Genomic DNA, 19738 nt, shown 5'->3' on the forward strand with positions numbered 1-19738 from the left:
CGCTGTGCCCTATAAGGTCTGACCAGCAGAGATGTAAAACTAGGGCATGTATTTTACACATGAACTTATCTCCACTGCACTAGTGGTGAACAGCAAACTGATCACTGTACTGTGTGTTCCAAATCATTCCTCTTTACTCAGTAGTGCTGACTTCTCATAACTATACTGAAGGAATATATAAATGCAACATGCAACCATTTCTAAGATTTTACTGAGCTCCAGTTCATAGAAGGAAATCGGTCAATTGAAATCAATTATTAGTCTATGGATGCCTTGGAATACAGATATGCATCTGTTGGTTACAGATACCTTGAAAGAAAGGTGGTATGAAGAATATGCATATCCTTGCGTCAGGTTCTGAGCTACAGGCAGTTAGATTTGGGTATGTCATTTTAGGCGAAAATTGGGGAAAAAAGGTCCGATCTTTAAGAGGTAAAAAAAAAAGTATGGGTGTGGATCAGAAAACCAGTCAGTATCTGGTGTGACCACCATTTGCCTCATGCAGCACGACACATTTTCTTCGCATGAAGTTGATCAGGTTATTGATTGTGGCCTGTGGAATGTTATACCACTCCTCTTCAAAGCCTGTGCGAAGTTGCTGGATATTGGTGGGAACTGGAACACGCTGTCGTACACTTCGATCCAGAGCATCCCAAATATGCTCAATGAATGACATGGTGAGTATGCAGGCCATCAAAGAACTGGGACATTTTCAGCTTCCAGGAATTGTGTACAGATCCTTGCGCCATGGGGCCGTGCATTGTCATGCTGATACATGAGGTGATGGTGGTAGAAGAATGGCACGACAATGGGCCTCAGGATCTTGTCATGGTATCTCTGTGCATTCAAATTGCCATCGATAAATTGCAATTGATTTCATTGTCCGTAGTTTATGCCTGCCCGTATCATAATCCCACCGCCACCCTGGGGGGCTCTGTACAATAATGTTGACATCAGATAACCACTCGCCCACACAAGTTGTGAGACCGGTTGGATGTACCGCTAAATTCCCTAAAACGATGTTGGAGGCAGCTTATGGCAAAGAAATTAACTTTCAATTCTCTGGCAACAGCTCTGGTGGATGTTCCTCCAGTCAACATACCAATTGCACTCTCCCTCAACTTGAGACATGTGTGGCATTGTGTTTTGTGACAAAATTGCACATTTTAGGTTGGCCATTTATTGTCCCCAGCACAAGGTGCACCTTGATATGCCACACCTGTCAGGTGGATGGATTATCTTGGCAAAGGAGAAATGCTCACTAATATCAATGTAAACACATTTCTGCACAACATTTTAGAGAAATTAGATTTTTGTGCAAATGGAACATTTCTAGAATCTTTTATTTCAGCTCATGAAAGATGTTGCAATTATATTTTTGTTCAGTGTATATGCATTAAGTTAATTCAAAGAGGTATTTGTCTTTGTTATTTATGGTAGTTCCAATGGATAAAGCTATTGAACCCAAATCTTCATCCAAATCTGCAGCCTCTTCCAGAAAATCAGTGATTGCATGGTTGCATCATGGGTGGTACAAGCCACAACTGTCAGTTATAAGTCTGTTAGGCATTCGCTGGATGAGGTTTCCACATAGATACAGCCCCTGGATCCTGACCGTGATTGGCCACCCTGCAGGTCAATCACTCGGCTCCGCCCCTTCTCACTGTCGCTAGTCTGGAGCCGAGCCCCGCCCAGTAGGGTGTCCCACAGTAGACCATAGCTCCACAACTAAACACACACACGTGCAAGCATACACACATACATACATACAAAGAAAAGCAAATATTACATCCCTGAATATAACTAGAATCATAATACTTCAATTACTGTATATACCCCAGTGTGTGTGTGTGTGTGTGTGTGTGTGTGTGTGTGTGTGTGTGTGTGTATGTGTGTGTGTGTGTGTGTGTGTGTGTGTGTGTGTGTGTCTCACTGAGATGTGTGTATTTCTAACCTCAATGCTAATATGTGCGTCTGGGTTTCTCCTGTAGAAAATGGCCCTGATGTTGAACTCTGGGTTTCCATCCTCCTTGAACACACGTGTTCTTATGGTGTCGTCCTCACACCAGATCACCGCATACACATCTGGTGCTACACAACACAGATACAGACACAATACATAGACAGTTAGTCTCATGTTTGTAGTCTTTGTAATCTTGTGAAAGATGCACATAGAGGTTTGTATACAATGAGATTACATGTGGCCAGTTGTTGGTAAAAGACACCGTTCCGTATGATGGTAATGTATTTTATGATAATGTATGTTATGATATTGATAATGCATATTATGATATTGATCTTGTATGTTTATAATGTATGCTATGGTATTGATAATGTATGTTTATAATGCATGCTATTGATCATGTATGTGTCACGCCCTGGCCTTAGTTTTCTTTGTTTTCTTTATTATTTTGGTTAGGTCAGGTGTGACATGGGGGATTTATGTGCTTTGTCTTGTCTAGGGTTTTTTGTATGTTTATGGGGTTGTTTCCTTTCTAGATAGTTTTGTATGTTTATGGGTCTGTTTCCTTTCTAGGTAGTTTTGTATGTTTATGGGGCTGTGACCTGTCTAGGTAAATTGTATGTCGATGGTTGCCTAGATTGGTTCTCAATTAGAGGCAGCTGTCTATCGTTGTCTATGATTGGGAACCATATTTAGGCAGCCATTCTTTGGGTATTTTTGTGGGTGGTTGTCTCCTGTGTCAGTGTTTGTGCCACACGGGACTGTTTTCGGTTTTTCCTATTGTATTGTATTGTATTGTATTGTATTGTATTGTATTGTATTGTATTGTATTGTATTGTATTGTATTGTATTGTATTGTATTGTATTGTATTGTATTGTATTGTATTCATGTTCAGTTTTTTCCTTATTAAAAACCATGGACACCTACCATGCTGCATTTTGGTCCGCCTCTCCTTCGATGGAAGAATCCCGTTACAGTGTGTTTATAATGCATGCTATTGATCATATATGTTTAACACGTATGCTATGATATTGATAATGAATGTTATGATATTGATCTTGTATGTGTAAAAATGTATTTTATGATATTGATAATGTATGTTATGATATAGATAATACATTGATATTGATCCTGTATGTGTAAGATTATTTTACCTTTATTTAACTAGGCAAGTCAGTTAAGAACAAATTCTTATTTTCAATGATGGTCTAGGAACAGTGAGTTAACTGCCTGTTCAAGGGCAGAATGACATATTTGTACCTTGTCAGCTTGGGGATTTGAACTTGCAACCTTTCGGTTCCTAGTCCAACACTCTAATCACTAGGCTACCCTGCCGCCCCAAATTGATAATGTATGTTATGATAATATTATGGCGTAATGTCACAGTGATGTAATATTTACCTGTCTGTTTAGGCTGGCTGAGTCCAGATGCTCGACGTAGGTGTACGGTGGTTACTATACTGGGCTGGGGAAGACAACACTGCCACAGTGAGGGAGCAGGCAACTCCTCTCTCAACTCACTAACAGAAGGTAGAGAGAGAGGGAGGGAGACAAATAATAGTAGTGAAGTGGAAAAGGGGGAGAATCGATACAATCAATCATTCTCTGGTGCTGACATGCTAAATGCAGAGGGAAACTAAGACAAACACTTGATATTCTTAACGCCTTAATTCCTAACACATTTAATTCCTTCATTCCTAAAATACAGTAAATTTTATTCCTTCATTCCTAACATTCACACCATTCACACCATTCCTTCATTCCTAAAATACAGTACATTCTATTCCTTCATTCCTAACATTCACACCATTCACACAATTCCTTCATTCCTAAAATACAGTACATTCTATTCCTTCATTCCAAACATTCACCCATTCATACATTCCTAACATTCACACCATTCCTTCATTCCTAAAATACAGTACATTCTATTCCTTCATTCCTACCATTCACCCATTCATTCATTCCTAACATTCACACCATTCATTCATTCCTAACATTCACCCCATTCATTCATTCCTAACATTCACCCCATTCATTCATTCCTAACATTCACCCCATTCATTCATTCCTAACATTCACCCCATTCATTCATTCCTAACATTCACCCCATTCATTCATTCCTAACATTCACCCCATTCCTTCATTCCTAACATTCACCCCATTCATTCATTCCTAACATTCACCCCATTCATTCATTCCTAACATTCACCCCATTCATTCATTCCTAACATTCACCCCATTCATTCATTCCTAACATTCACCCCATTCATTCATTCCTAACATTCACACCATTCATTCATTCCTAACATTCTGTCACACCCTGACCATAGTTTATTTGTATGTTTCTATGTTTTGGTTGGTCAGGGTGTGATCTGAGTGGGCATTCTATGTTGGATGTCTTGTTTGTCTATTTCTATGTCTGGCCTGATATGGTTCTCAATCAGAGGCAGGTGTTAGTCATTGTCTCTGATTGGGAACCATATTTAGGTAGCCTGGGTTTCACTGTGTGTTTGTGGGTGATTGTTCCTGTCTCTGTGTTTGCTGCACCAGATAGGGCTGTTTCGGTTTTCCACGTTTGTTGTTTTGTATTGTTCGTGTTTCATCTTCATTAAAGATGTATCTAACTAACCACGCTGCATTTTGGTCCGATCCTTGTTCGACCTCTTCGTCAGAGCAGGAGTTAGAAGAAACTCGTTACAGAATCACCCACCACAACAGGACCAAGCGGCGTGGTGACAAGCAGCGGCAGCAGGAGCAGCGATCACAGGACTTCTGGACTTGGGAGGAGATATTGGACGGAAAAGGACCCTGGGCACAGCCTGGAGAATATCGCCGTCCCAAGGAAGAACTGGAGGCGGCCAAAGCGGAGAGGCGCTGGTTTGAAGAGGTAGCACGGCGATGCGGTTGGAAGCCCGAGAGTCAGCCCCAAAAATTTCTTGGGGGGGCTCACAGGGAGTATGGCTACACCAGGTAGGAGACCTGTGCAAAATTCCTGTGCTTACCGGGGGGCTAGAGACCGGGCAGACACCATGTTATGCTGTGGTGCGCACGGTGTCTCCAGTGTGGGTGCATAGCCCGGTGCGTTCTATTCCAGCTCCGCGTATCGTCCGGGCTAGATTGAGCGTCGAGCCGGCTCTACGCATCTGGTCCCCAGTGCGTCTCCTTGGGCCGGCTTACATGGCACCAGCCTTACGCTCGGTGTCCCCGGTTCGCCTGCATAGCACAGTGCGGGCTATTCCACCTTGAAGCACTGGCAGAGCGACCGGGAGTATTCAACCTGGTAAGGTTGGGCAGGCTTGGTGCTCAAGAGCTCCAGTGCGCCTGCACGGTCCGGTCTACCCAGTACCACCTCCACACCCCAGCCCTCCGGTGGAAGCTCCCCGCACCAGGCTTCCTGTGCGTGTCCTCGGCCCAGTACCACCAGTGCCAGCACCACGCATCAGGCCTACAGTGCGCCTCGCCTCTCCAGCGCTGCCGGAGCCTTCCTCCTCTCCTGCGCTGCTGGAGTCTCCCGCCTGTTTAGCGCAGCCCGAGCCTTCCTCCTCTCCTGCGCTGCCAGAGCCTCCCGCCTGTTCAGCGCTGCCGGAGCCTTTCTCCTCTCCTGCGCTGCTGGAGTTTCCCGCCTGTTTAGCGCAGCCCGAGCTGTCAGTCTGCATGAAACAGCCGGAGCTGCCAGTCTGCAAGGAGCTGCCAGTCTGCAAGGAGCTGCCAGTCTGCAAGGAGCTGCCAGTCTGCAAGGCGCTGCTAGTCTGCAAGGCACTGCCAGAGCTGCTAGTCTCCAAGGCGCTGCCAGAGCTGCCAATCTGCAAGAAGCCGCCAGAGCCGCCAGTCAGCATGGTGCAGCCAGAGCCGCCAGTCAGCATGGTGCAGCCAGAGCCGCCAGTCAGCATGGTGCAGCCAGAGCCGCCAGTCAGCATGGTGCAGCCAGAGCCGCCAGTCAGCATGGTGCAGCCAGAGCCGCCAGTCAGCATGGTGCAGCCAGAGCCGCCAGTCAGCATGGTGCAGCCAGAGCCGCCAGTCAGCATGGTGTAGCCAGAGCCGCCAGTCAGCATGGTGTAGCCAGAGCCGCCAGTCAGCATGGTGCAGCCAGAGCCGTCAGTCTGCCAGGAACCGCCAGTCAGCCAGACTCTTCCAGATCTGCCAGTCAGCCAGACTCTTCCAGATCTGCCAGTCAACCAGACTCTTCCAGATCTGCCAGTCAGCCAGACTCTTCCAGATCTGCCAGTCAACCAGACTCTTCCAGATCTGCCAGTCAACCAGACTCTTCCCGATCTGCCAGACTCTTCCCGATCTGCCAGTCAGCCAGACTCTTCCAGATCTGCCAGTCAGCCAGACTCTTCCAGATCTGCCAGTCAGCCAGACTCTTCCAGATCTGCCAGTCAGCCAGACTCTTCCAGATTCGTCAGTCAGCCAGGATCTGCCAGAACTGCCAGCCAGCCGGGATCTGCTGGATTCAACTGCCTGGCTGAGCTTCCTCTCGGTGCTGGGCTTCCTCTCGGTGCTGGGCTTCCTCTCGGTGCTGGGCTTCCTCTCAGCCCCGAGCTTCCCCTGTCCCGAGCTGCCCCTCTGTCCCGAGCTGCCCCTCTGTCCCGAGCTGCCCCTCTGTCCCGAGCTGCCCCTCTGTCCCGAGCGGCCCCTCAGTCACGAGCTGCCCCTCAGTCCCGAGCTGCCCCTCAGTCCCGAGCTGCCCCTCTGTCCCGAGCTGCCCCTCTGTTTCGGTTTTCCACGTTTGTTTTGTATTGTTCGTGTTTCATCTTCATTAAAGATGTATCTAAATAACCACGCTGCATTTTGGTCCGATCCTTGTTCCACCTCTTCGTCAGAGGAGGAGTTAGAAGAAACTCGTTACACATTCACCCCATTAATTCATTCCTAACATTCACACCATTAATTCATTCCTAACATTCACACCATTCCTTCATTCCTAACATTCACCCCATTCCTTCATTCCTAAGATACAGTACATTCTATTCCTTCATTCACCCCATTCCTTCATTCCTAACATTCACACCATTCCTAAGATACAGTACATTCTATTCCTTCATTCCTAAGATACAGTACATTCTATTCCTTCATTCCTAAGATACAGTACATTCTATTCCTTCATTCCTAAGATACAGAACATTCTATTCCTTCATTCCTAAGATACAGAACATTCTATTCCTTCATTCCTAAGATACAGTACATTCTATTCCGTCATTCCTAACATTCACACCATTCCTTAATTCCTAAGATACAGTACATTCTATTCCTTCATTCACCCCATTCCTTCATTCCTGACATTCACCCCATTCCTTCATTCCTAACATTCACACCATTCCTTCATTCCTAACATTCACCCCATTCCCTCTTCCCACCCCTAACCTGAGTCTGAGGTGGGAATGTGAGAAGAGGCGTATCAGGAAGCGTCCGGTGGCCCCGGGCTGGAAGGTGGTGGGCAGGAGGGCGTAGCGGCCGGGGCCCAGGGACACTCGCAGGGCCACACTACGGGAGTCCATGTACACAGAGCTCGCTGCCTGCTCCACCACACACTGCACACGGCTTAGCCGGTTCACCTCCACCTGATGACAGGGGTGGAGGGTGAATGAATAGAGGGTTAAACACACACAGGAAATATGGAGTATTCACACACTCACGGTCATATCCACACACACACACACACCTTGGGTGAACTATAGCGTTCTACAGCGGCTCTTTTGAAGCCCTGTGACTCACCCTCAGCACCTCGAAGCCGATGGGCAGATTCTCTCCTCCTCCATCCTTCCTCTTTATCCTCCTGTCCTCCTGCTGCAGACAGATCAACACCTCATCCTCCTTTCCCTGCACCTCAAACATAAACTGAGAAGGAGAGAAAGAGAGAATTTATTTATATTTTTATGTCACCTTTTGTTTTTTAACTAGGCAAGTCAGTTAAGAACAAATTCTTATTTAGAGAGAGAGAGAGAGTTCAACAGTAGCAGTTTTAGAGTACCACTAATATAGCTTAGTGTCAGCCATGTTGTTTTTAGCTTAGCAATGTTGTTTCCAACAGCACCACTCTGAATAGACTTTCACAGGTCTATTTCCATGCCATTAAGATTGTAGCAGTTGCCCAAATAGTTCATATTAATCACTTACAATTTCAGCAACACAAGCTATTTGCATGCTTGTGGTATATGCATACTATATTTGAGATACTATTCTAGCATCCTGAGTGTCCTTCTCAGAATATCAAGAATGTGTTTTTCACTAGTCCGAATGTAACAGTTCTCCCCCACACAGTCATAACCAAACATATTCTGAGTGTAGGATAAACTGGACCTCTACATGGAACCATTTCACCAGTTGTTTTGAGCATAAACCTAGCTGAAGTGTAAGCTCACCTGGGGATTGTGTAGAAAAGTGTCTTTATGGTTGATGCATCCTCCACACCTACTCTTCTTATCAGTCTGTTCATCCCATCCTCCATCCACCTCTCCCTCCTTCTTCACCCCCTCCTCCTTCCTCTTCGTCTTCTTCTCCCCTTGTTTCGCAACAACCATTTTTTCCCTCGCTCCACCACGAACAGCTCGACCTCCTCCTCCCCCTCCACCCCTCTGTCTCTCCCCCAGTCTTGCCTCTTTCCGGTCCCCTCTCTGAGTCTGGTTCAACCCCCCAGGCTTGGCAGCATTCTTCCCCAGGTTGGGTGCCTGGCGCCTGGAGCGGAGGGTGCCGGGGGTGTTAGGGGCTGGAGCCCACTCCCCAGGGCAGCGTACTTCTCTCCAGTGAGTTCTGGGCCACAGCAGGGATCGTTCTACCAGACGACACACCACCACGTCTGTGAAGTAGCGGCAGAAGTCCTCAAACTCCATCCTGAGAGGAGAGGTGAAAACCCCTATTTATTTCGCTTTTCAGGATGAATTGAAGTGTATTTGTTAACGTATGCTATGCATTGAGCATTTAAGTTGTTTTCTGTTAAAATAGTAACATTTATTTGACTGTTTGTTTTACCAGAACTCCCCCACATCTCTGACTATGAGGCCCATCTTCTCCCTTTCACCACGACCAACCCGCTGCCAATGTTGAGACCTGAATGTGGCGCAAAAGGGCTCTGTGTCAGTGGTTCCCTTCATGTGTGCTTTGCTATGAGACCCTCCAATTTTGTGGCCAGCCAAAATAGACAAAAACATGTTTCTAGCCAGATCCTGACATTTGTTATGACCCAAGTGAGGCTACCTTGACCTTGACCTATACCTATGAACAGTACAGTAATAGCCCCCTCACCCCTGACTCCAGGGCCCGGTCCAGTCGGCTGTACCCCATGGGTTCCTCATGCGCACCATGCAGAGGCGAACACCACAGCCACCCAGCAGCGACCACTCCGCCAGACGCACTTTCCTCACCGCGGTGATACCGTAGGCATGGCCCCGCACCAGACCACAGTCTAGTACTGACTCTACTGTCTCCCCCTCCGCTGGCTGGGACAGACAGAGAGACACAGACAAAGAGAGAGAGAGACAGAGACAGAGAGAAAATACAGATATGCCATACAATACACAATAGAAATACACTAACAATACAGGCACTCTATGAAGGTCCCCTGATTTGTTTAATAAAAGTCATGCACAATATTATAACTACACAATAAACAATACAGATCATTAATCAATAAAGGCATGTATCTGGAGTGTTTATGAGGACAGGAAAGAGGAAGGGCAGAGAGCGAACAAAGATAAGAGAACATGCCAGGATAGAGAGCATGCAGTGTCACTCGTCATAGTACAGTAAAGGTTGGTGTTAACATTGCTAATGCTGGACTATGCTTAACATAGCCAACTGTCTCTCCATGAAGCAGAATTCACCAAGCATTGGATTGTGAGACAGGTTACTGATGATGTGTTGTTGCAATAGTACAGTACAGTACAGTATTCAGAGGTGACCTCTCTGCTAGAATGACATTCATAGAATCTCTCTGGCCCAATCCCAAACCGTTCATTACCACCCTTCATGCACATGTAATATCTAGGGCACGTGGGCACCAGTTTAGATCGAGGCCTCCAGTAATGGTCTCTGGTATTGTGATGGATTAAAATTCCACAGTCAAGCGGATCTTTTAGTACTAATTCACTGATCCAAGGTCAATTAAACATTTTCCCCTCACATGGTTGCTTTTACGTTTTGGGGACGGTAAGCTGATCCTAGATCTGCAGTTAAACAGAGAAATGTCTATTGTTCACTGACCCGTATGGAGCAGGTGATGAGGGCTCTGCGTCCATGAGCCTTGGCCAGGGTCTGGAACAGTGCCTTCCTCTGATTGAGGTGAAGGGTGAGGGCCTCCCTGTCCAGGCTTAGGGGCTCTGACACACCCCCTGTGAAGTCGATCAGGGCCTCTGCCGTGTTACCGCCTTCCAACGCCTCATAGCAGCCGTTCAACCTCGGTGAGAGAAGAGAGGGGGAGATTAGTGGCTGGGGGACAGAGGTGAGAATACGAAGGTTGGAAGACCGGGAAAGAGGGGAAATGTTGAGGATGAGGAGAAACATTGAAGGGGTGGAATGGGGTTTATTTTGTCAATTGTGTATTTGCTGTGTGGTGTATACTTAAGCAATAAGGCCATAGGAGGTGTGGTATATGGCTAATAAGGGCTGTTCCTATGCACGGCGCAACGCGGAGCACCTGGACACAGCCCTTAGCCGTGGTATATTGGCCATATATCACAAACCCCCGAGGTGCCTTATTGCTATAATGAACTGATTACCAATGTAATTAGAGCAGTAAAAATACAATGTTTTGTCATACCTGTGGTATACGATCTGATATACCACGGTTGTCAGCCAATCAGCATTTAAGGCTCGAACCACAAAGTTTATAATGTATTCATTAGATAACAATTTACGAGGTGCAACTGAGACAATAAGATATTTAATTGACTGATTAACAACCTTTCACTTAGCCAACCTGAAATCTAATTTCTCAGCTGGTTCTTGGCTTTAGCATAGTTTAAAGTCTCACTTGGCGTAGGCCTTCTCCAGCAGGGCGCTCCAGAACTCCCGTGGCGTGGCTGAGCGGCAGAAGAGCAGCGTTCCGTCCTCACTGACCGGCAGGCGGTCATCCACCACCACGTCTGTCCAGTGCCCCAGCCGCCAGAAGCGGAAGTGGAAGATTCCGGCGTACAGGTCGGGACGCTTGAGGTTCCACTCCTGCTCCGCGTGGTCAGGAATCACCTGGTAGTTTAAACCAATCAAATATTATTATTTTTTTAGGTTTTCAGGGGTGGTTACTGAATGTGTTATTACAGTGGTCACAGGGTGTGCAGGTTTTTGGTCCAGCCCAGCGCTAACATGTCAGATTAAGCTATAAGCAACTGATCATCAAGACCTCTCAGTGAAAATTAAATTAAATCAGTGACCAGGAAGTAAACCAGTGAGGTGACCTACAGAGATTTGGCTTCTGCCCTTTGACCCCTCACCTTCTTCCAAAGTGAGGGTTCTGAGGCCAGACAGGAAGTTGCCGCCACCATCCAGCAGTTACCCAGACTGCCTTGGTGCAGATCCCGCGTGCTGATGCCGTCCACAAAGAGACGAGGGTCCTTACACAGCTCCTGAGAGAGAGAGAGAGAGAGAGAGAGAGAGAGAGAGAGAATTCTAATGTATTATAGGCCCAAAAGTAAACTGGGTGCAACATACTGTACAGTACAGTAAGCCAATTGGATCTAGTTAATCTTGTCATGGTGCCATTGTATTTGTCAGGACTAGTGTGTTAATCCAGTTTACTCTTATTTGACTTTGATGTCAGAGCAGTGTAGAAGAGAGAGATCCTGTCCAATTGGAGCTGTTGATCTTAGTTTTGACAGTATCAGGTCACAGCAGAGTTATAAGGATACACACACTCATACACTAACACACACACACTGCTACACACACACACACGCCCACACAGGACATAACTTGTAAAAATGTAACTTTAGAAAAGTTATGAACTTCATTTTCCCTTAGATGATATCATGTTCAACCTACCGGATGAAGTATGAACCTGACTGGATGATAGCTGAGGAAGGGAAGTTCACAGTGTCCAAGCATCCTGTGTGTGTTTGTGCACGTGCGTGATTATATGAGTGAGTGTGTGTCTCACTGCAGAGTGAGGTGACAGATGTCATCCTATCATTTGACCCACGGTGGATGCAGGCTTAAAATTCCTGCACAGAGCATGAGGAACACACTACAGAAAAGAGTGAGTTAGCTACCACCTATAGTGTCAGGCATGTGCACAGATAGGGCTCAACCAGTCCTCTAGCACCGATCCTTTTGCCCTCCTACAGAAAAGTGCCCTGTCAGCTCTGTGGATTTTTTATTTATTTTTTGAATTACTTTTAACATTTTATTTTGAGTCTCTTTTCATTTTGCTTTTCATTTGAAGTGAAATGATTTGCACATCAAACTAGCTAATTTCATAAGGTCTTGAATATCAGAAAATTCCCCATCCACCCTACTGCCGGGGAGACTTGAATACTGGTTGGAGCAAAGTGCGAAACAATAGACAAAAATTTTTTGAACATTTTAAAAGACATTTCCTTGCAATTCTACACAGTTTGACATTACTTATTTAATACATTTTTTTAAATTATGAATGAGATATTTGGCTACAGAAGTGGCAGTTCTTACCGATCTCTACATCTTCCATCCAAAAACAAGTCCCCGCCTCCCCGTGGCAGTTTTGTCTATGTATAGGAGGCTACTTTTGAGTTGGATGTGTCATGTGTCTCTCACTGTTAAGGTGCCCCCATACCAGTTTCGGTTTGCTCCGAGCAGAGCTCGGCTTGACAAATTGGATGTCTGTGACACACATACTCCCTCACATATTACCTTTTCTTGAAAAACTAGAAAAAGCATCAATATTAATGTTTGTCCCTCTTGAGGCGCTGTAGCAAAATAGTCGAAGTAATCTTAGCTAAATCAAGAAATCTGTCATTCATTTGGATGTTTTTGCAGAGGAAGTATTAGTTGCGCAATTTTACAATCTTTACTAAGATTTTTGGTGCAGTATTTATCAAGTGAAAAAATGTACACGAAAACTAGTTGAATGACACTTCATTGAAGAATCCCATCCATCCTGTCCGTACTGTTGACCAATCACCGACAAAGGGGCATAGACTTCGGCTACCTAACGTCGACCCGCTGAACACAAAACACAACAAAATTTAGCTAGCATACTAACATCTAATATTAACATAATAACATATTAACAACATATAAACATTCTCCCATCATTCGCTGATAGCTGAAAGTCATTCTTTTCCCGATGTCAATCATCTGTCACCGTCTCTAGGCCTAGTAGTCACTAGCACTAGCTGTGGCACTAGCTGGCTTACAATCTGTGATGATGAGTGACTGTGTTGTTGCAGAAAATAAATAGGCATATAAATGCTGAAATATTGGCTACAGAGGCAGTTAAGACACAACCTGTAAGTACAGTATATATTTAGCAATACAATCAACATCAGACATCCTATAATTTGTGTATCTTGTATGTACAGTGCATTCGGAAAGTACTCAGCCCCCTTGACTTGTTACGTTACAACCTTATTCTAAAATGGATTAAATAGATTTTCCCCGTCATCAATCTACACACAATACCCCATAATGACAAAGCAAAAACAGGGTTTTAGAAATGCTAGCAAAAAAAAGATTTAAAAAACCTTTACTCAATACTTTGTTGAAGCACCTTTTGCAGTGATTACAGCATCGAGTCTTCTTAGGTATGATGCTACAAGTTTGGCACACTTGTATTTGGGGAGTTTCTCCCATTCTTCTCTGCAGATCCTCTCAAGCGCTGTCAGGTTGGATGGGAAGCGTCGCTGCACAGCTATTTTAAGGTCTCTCCAGAGATGTTTGATCGGGTTCAAGTCTGGGCTCTGGCTGTGTCACTCAAGGACATTCAGAGACTTGTCCTGAAGCCACTCCTGCGTTGTCTTGGCTGTGTGCTCAGGGTCGTTGTCCTGTTGGAAGGTGAACCTTCGCCCCAGTCTGAGATCCTGAGTGCTCTGGAGCAGGTTTTCATCAAGGATCTCTCTGTACTCTGCTCCGTTAATCTTTCCCTCGATCCTGACTAGTCTCCCTGCCATTGAAAAACATCCCAACAGCATGATGCTACCACCATCATGCTTTACCATAGGGATGGTACCAGGTTTCCTCCAGACGTGACGCTTGTCATTCAGGCCAAAGAGATCAATCTTGGTTTCATCAGACCAGAGAATCTTATTTCTCATGGTCAGAGTCATTTAGGTGCCTTTTGGCAAACTCCAAACTCCGGGCTGTGATGTGCCTTTTACTGAGGAGTGGGTTCCGTCTGGCCACTCTACCATAAATGCCTGATTGGTGGAGTGCTACAGAGATGGTTGTCCTTCTGGAAGGTACTCTGAACTCTGGAGCGCTGTCAGAGTGTCCATCGGATTCTTGGTCACCTCCCTGGCCAAGGCCCTTTTCCCTTCATTGCTCATTTTGGCCGGGCAGACAGCTCAAGGAATAGTCTTGGTGGATGGAAGATTTCTTCCATTAAATAATGATGGAATCCACTGTGTTCTTGGGGACTTTCAATACTGCAGAAATGTTTTGGTATCCTTCCCCAGATCTGGGCCTCAACACAATCCTGTCACGGAGCTCTATGGACAATTCCTGCGACCTCATGGCTTGGTTTTTGAACTGACATGCAATGTCAACTGTGGGACCTTATATAGACAGGTGTATGTCTTTCCAAAACATTTCCAATCAATTGAATTTACCACAGGTGGACTCCAATCAACTTGTAGAAACATCTCAAGGATGATCAATGGAAACAGGATGCACCTGAGCTCAATTCCGAGTCTCATAGCAAAGGGCCTGAATAATTATTTAAATATGTATTACTGTTTTACATTTTTTTTAATACATTTGCTAAAAATTCTAAAAACCTGTTTTTGCCATGTCATTATGGGGTAATGTGTTGATGAGGAAAAATTGTAATTTAATACATTTTAGACTAAGGCTGTAACGTAACAAAATGTGTAAAAAGTCAAGGGGTCTGGATGCTTTCTGAATGCACAGTATGTATTACATGTTAAGACTACATACAACCTCAACCTCATATCCAATAAATAGCCAACCTTGAAGACACACCACTACGCGTCCCTTCCCCACTCGTCATCACAGACATATGCTATTTAAATCAAGTGTTTCTTTTATAAACACACACTGATACCCTGGTCATTTTCAGATCCTAATCCGCAACACGCGCCACACACACTCTGGACCGGGTCGGGTTACTCTGTCCTGGCGCGTCTGGTCCTTTAGAAAGGCTTCAATTAACTAGATCTGGAATAAAACCTGCTGAGTGGATGACTAGAATTAGACTGGTGCCCCCTTCCACGGGGAAAGGGCATGTAGGGGAGTCCAGAGGTCCAGCACGAGTGTGTGGTTTTAGACAGAAATATACATTGACTGATTGATTTTGATGGAATAATGTGTTATCAGGATTTACGGTCTTTTACAGTGGGGCAAAAAAGTATTTAGTCAGGCACCAATTGTTCTCCCACTTAAAAAGATGAGAGAGGCCTGTAATTTTCATCATAGGTACACTTCAACTATGACAGACAAAATAAGAAAGAAAATCCAGAAAATCACATTGTAGGATTTTTAATGAATTTATTTGCAAATTATGGTGGAAAATAAGTATTTGGTCAATAATAAAAGTTTATCCCAATACTTTGTTATATACCCTTTGTTGGCAATGACAGAGGTCAAACGTTTTCTGTAAGTCTTCACAGGGTTTTCACACACTGTTGCTGGTATTTTGGCCCATTCCTCCATGCAGATCTCCTCTAGAGCAGTGATGTTTTGGGGCTGTTGCTGAGCAACACAGACTTTCAACTCCCTCCAAAGATTTTCCATGGGGTGGAGATCTGGAGACTGGCTAGGCCACTCCAGGACATTGAAATTATTAATACGAAGCCACTCCTTCGTTGCCCGGGCGGTGTGTTTGGGATCATTGTCATGCTGAAAGACCCAGCCACGTTTCATCTTCAATGCCCTTGCTGATGGAAGGAGGTTTTCACTCAAAGTCTCACAATACATGGCCCCATTCATTCTTTCCTTTACACGGATCAGTCGTCCTGGTCCCTTTGCAGAAAAACAGCCCCAAAGAATGATGTTTCCACCCCCATGCTTCACAGTAGGTATGGTGTTCTTTGGATGCAACTCAGCATTCTTTGTCCTCCAAACACGACAAGTTGAGTTTTTACCAAAAAGTTATATTTTGGTTTCATCTGACCATATGACATTCTCCCAATCTTCTTCTGGACCATCCAAATGCTCTCTAGCAAACTTCAGACGGGCCTGGACATGTACTGGCTTAAGCAGGGGGACACGTCTGGCACTGCAGGATTTGAGTCACGGTGGTCTTGTATGTCTTCCATTTCCTAATAATTGCTCCCACAGTTGATTTCTTCAAACCAAGCTGCTTACCTATTGCAGATTCAGTCTTCCCAGCCTGGTGCAGGTCTACAATTTTGTTTCTGGTGTCCTTTGACAGCTCTTTGGTCTTGGCCATAGTGGAGTTTGGAGTGTGACTGTTTGAGGTTGTGGACAGGTGTCTTTTATACTGATAACAAGTTCAAACAGGTGCCATTAATACAGGTAACGAGTGGAGGACAGAGGAGCCTCTTAAAGAAGAAGTTACAGGTTAGTGAGAGCCAGAAATCTTGCTTGTTTGTAGGTGACCAAATACTTATTTTCCCCCATAATTTGCAAATAAATTCATAAAAAATCCTACAATGTGATTTTCTGGATTTTCTTTCTTTTCATTTTGTCTGTCACAGTTGAAGTGTAACTGTAATGAAAATTACATGCCTCTCTCATCTTTTTAAGTGGGAAAACTTGCACAATTGGTGGCTGAAGAAATACTTTTTTGCCCCACTGTATGTATTGTGTTGTCATCAACTCCAATTTGAATGTTAGCCTAGGTCGTTAAATAGCCTGCCCCATATTTGCTAAATATGTTGAACATGTTTGTGGTCCACATGGTTCAACTTGCTTTGCTTCAATATGGAAATATATTGTTAAACATAGGCTATAGCGTTCACACGTATATATGGGCTAGGCCTCCTGTAAATTGTAGTCTGGACATGGACATGCCAAACGTGGTCAATAAGCAAATATTGACCAGGCTATTGTACCGTTGTCTATGTACTAGGCAGATTCTCAAAAAAATCCATAGTTAAATATAGGAGGAGTGAATGGTTTGGAGGTGCGTGTCTTTGATAATTGGGCAAGGAGTGTTCTTTGAAAATTGGGATGAGTAGCCTATTTGAACAAGCAAAATGAAGTATGCAGGTATGTGAATTGTGAATATTGAAAAAGCATGAGGGCAAAAAACCTCCGAAATATGTCACAGCACTCTCAGTAGGCCATTCAAAAAAACTTTATTCATAGTCTGTTCGCTAATGCCCAGGATAAAAAGATGCATCTATGCGATGCTGCTAAACCAGACATAATTAAGTGGAAGGAAAGGCTATGCTTGATTTTTAAAAATCAAATTCAACAAAATGCAGGGAAACGATTTTTTTTAAATGTCTCTAAATATGAGATTAACCGGCACAAAAGGCACATCTCTCCTTCCATGGGCACTGTGCATCATGGGTAAATCCATTATCACCTGCGTTAGTAAATCCTGCTTTTTATGGGTCTTAAAACTTCCCATTAGCGCTGCATGAAATCTTAAAAAGGCCCACTGCAGTCAACAATGTTATTTCCCTTTGTTTTATATACACTGAGTGGACAAAACATTAGGAACACCTTCCTAATATTTAGTTTCACCCCCTTTTGATCTCAGAAAAGCCTCAATTCGTCTGGGCATGGACCAGGGATGTTGACTCCAATGCATTCCACAGTTGTCAAGTTGGCTGGATGTCCATTGGTTGGTGCACACAGGAAACTGTTGAGTGTGAAAAACCCATCAATGCTGCAGTTCTTAACAGACTCAAACTGGGGCGCCTGGCAACTACTACTTTACCACATTAAATATTTTGTCTTGCCCATTCGCCCTCTGAATGGCTCACATACACAATCCATGAGGAAACTTACCGAAAAGGTCATGCTGAAGTACTGAAATTCCCTCGGAAGAACGTTGTAACGTTCTCTGAACATTCTGAGAACAGAACCATGAGTAAACCTGTAGAATACGTTATGCTGAAGTACTGAAATTACCACCTAAGAAACATGGTTCTCAGAACCTTATGTGCTAGCTGGGTATCCTGCACCACTCTCAGAACATTGTTGGAAGGTTGTATGCAAAATAACCATAGGACAACCACGCTCTCACCAAGCTCTAACAAACATATGGTTCTTAGAACGTTATGTGCTAGCTGGGGACATGCCTCAACTATTGCCTCTCCTCCCACCTCAGCACAAGAGCTGATGTTAAACAGGTAAATTGCCAAACCTGGCTTTAGGGCTGGAAAATTCCAGAAATGGATGAAATTGCTTTTGACACTTGCACCTCCTTAGCACTCATCCACTCACTCTTTCCAATTCTCTCTCCCCTCCATCCACCAATCTCTCACCCGTGGTCTCTTCCATGTGAGTCCAGGGGGCGGGTCTCGTTTGTAGAAGAGTGACAGTGCAGAGGGGGGGAAGAGGGGGTCCTGGAAGAGCTTGCCCCGCCGCAGACACGCCCTCTTCAGCTTGTGGAAACTCTGCCCCTGGAACCCATACACCCTCTCTGGCATACTGAGGATGAGAGAGAAAAAGTGGAGACAGAGATTGAGAGAGAAATTGATGGGGCATGAGAGAGGATATGGGGGAACAGCAAGGAGAATGTCTGTTCATTTCACTATTTAGAACATGATATTACATATCCTCTCATTCTATTGGTGCCTAGGGTAAGATAGTTTCATGTTGTTATTGTTATTGTCACAGGCACTAGTACAGTGAAATGACTTTCTTGCTTGCTCTTTCACAACAATGCAATAATCAATATCAGTAGTAAGGAAGACACATTATAGTTGAAGGCAGTCAGTTGTACAACTGACTAGTATCCCCCTTTCCCTTTCCTTTCCCTTACTATAAAACATGTATTAAAAAGTCAAGTAGAACAAAAACACACGAGAAATAGAAAGTAACTAAGCTATTCACAGATAGTACAGCACATTAATGAAAAGTGTGGACCTAGAAGGGTTAGCGTTAAGGTCATCAGGGTCAGGGGGAGGGGACATGAGGTGAGGACACAGTCATTAGACCGAGCTACTGCCAAGGGGGCAGATACCAGCCAGCAGAGTGTGTATGAGTGTGCATCACTGTGTGTGTGTGTGTGTGTGCGTCAGTGTGTGTGTGTCTGTGTGATTGAGTGTGTGCATCAGAGTGTGTGTGTGTGCATTAGTGTGTGAGAGCCAGGTGCGATTCTGTGTCAGTGTTTTTGCCAGGAGACGGTGTGTGTGTGTGTGTGTGTGTGTGTGTGTGTGTGTGTGTGTGTGTGTGTGTGTGTGTGTGTGTGTGTGTGTGTGTGTGTGTGTGTGTGTGTGTGTGTGTGGTGTAGGTGGCTGGAGATCTAGTGGTGCTAAGTACCGACACACACACAGACACACACACACACACACACACACACACTGGCCAACATTAGTAAATTACACTCTGACTTTTCCTCCCCGGGCACCATGTTAAGGGAAGTTAAAGACGAGAAGCACTTCTTCACATTAGCAATTCTAAAATGAACTGATATTGGTTCTGTCTATGAGAGTATGGCAGAACTGAAAAGAACCTATCCTCTGTGCATGACAAAGGTAAGAATG

At 44.8% G+C, this 19738-nt stretch overlaps 1 protein-coding gene across 1 annotated transcript; it reads right to left on the minus strand.

Moving 5' to 3' along the window:
• Positions 1 to 1518: 1518 nt before the first annotated feature.
• LOC135509942 (calpain-5-like) lies at positions 1519 to 18679 on the minus strand. Its single transcript, XM_064930765.1, has 12 exons — positions 18515 to 18679; positions 11393 to 11524; positions 10936 to 11147; positions 10167 to 10359; positions 9210 to 9403; positions 8937 to 9014; positions 8330 to 8798; positions 7683 to 7805; positions 7332 to 7528; positions 3366 to 3484; positions 1955 to 2091; positions 1519 to 1728 (listed from the first exon to the last, which is right to left on the minus strand). The coding sequence occupies exons 1-12, from the start codon at positions 18677 to 18679 to the stop codon at positions 1552 to 1554; spliced, it is 2196 nt and encodes a 731-aa protein (XP_064786837.1). The 3' UTR covers positions 1519 to 1551.
• Positions 18680 to 19738: the final 1059 nt, after the last annotated feature.

This window comes from Oncorhynchus masou, chromosome 23 (genome assembly GCF_036934945.1).
Source record: "Oncorhynchus masou masou isolate Uvic2021 chromosome 23, UVic_Omas_1.1, whole genome shotgun sequence".
Classification (NCBI taxonomy): domain Eukaryota; kingdom Metazoa; phylum Chordata; class Actinopteri; order Salmoniformes; family Salmonidae; genus Oncorhynchus; species Oncorhynchus masou.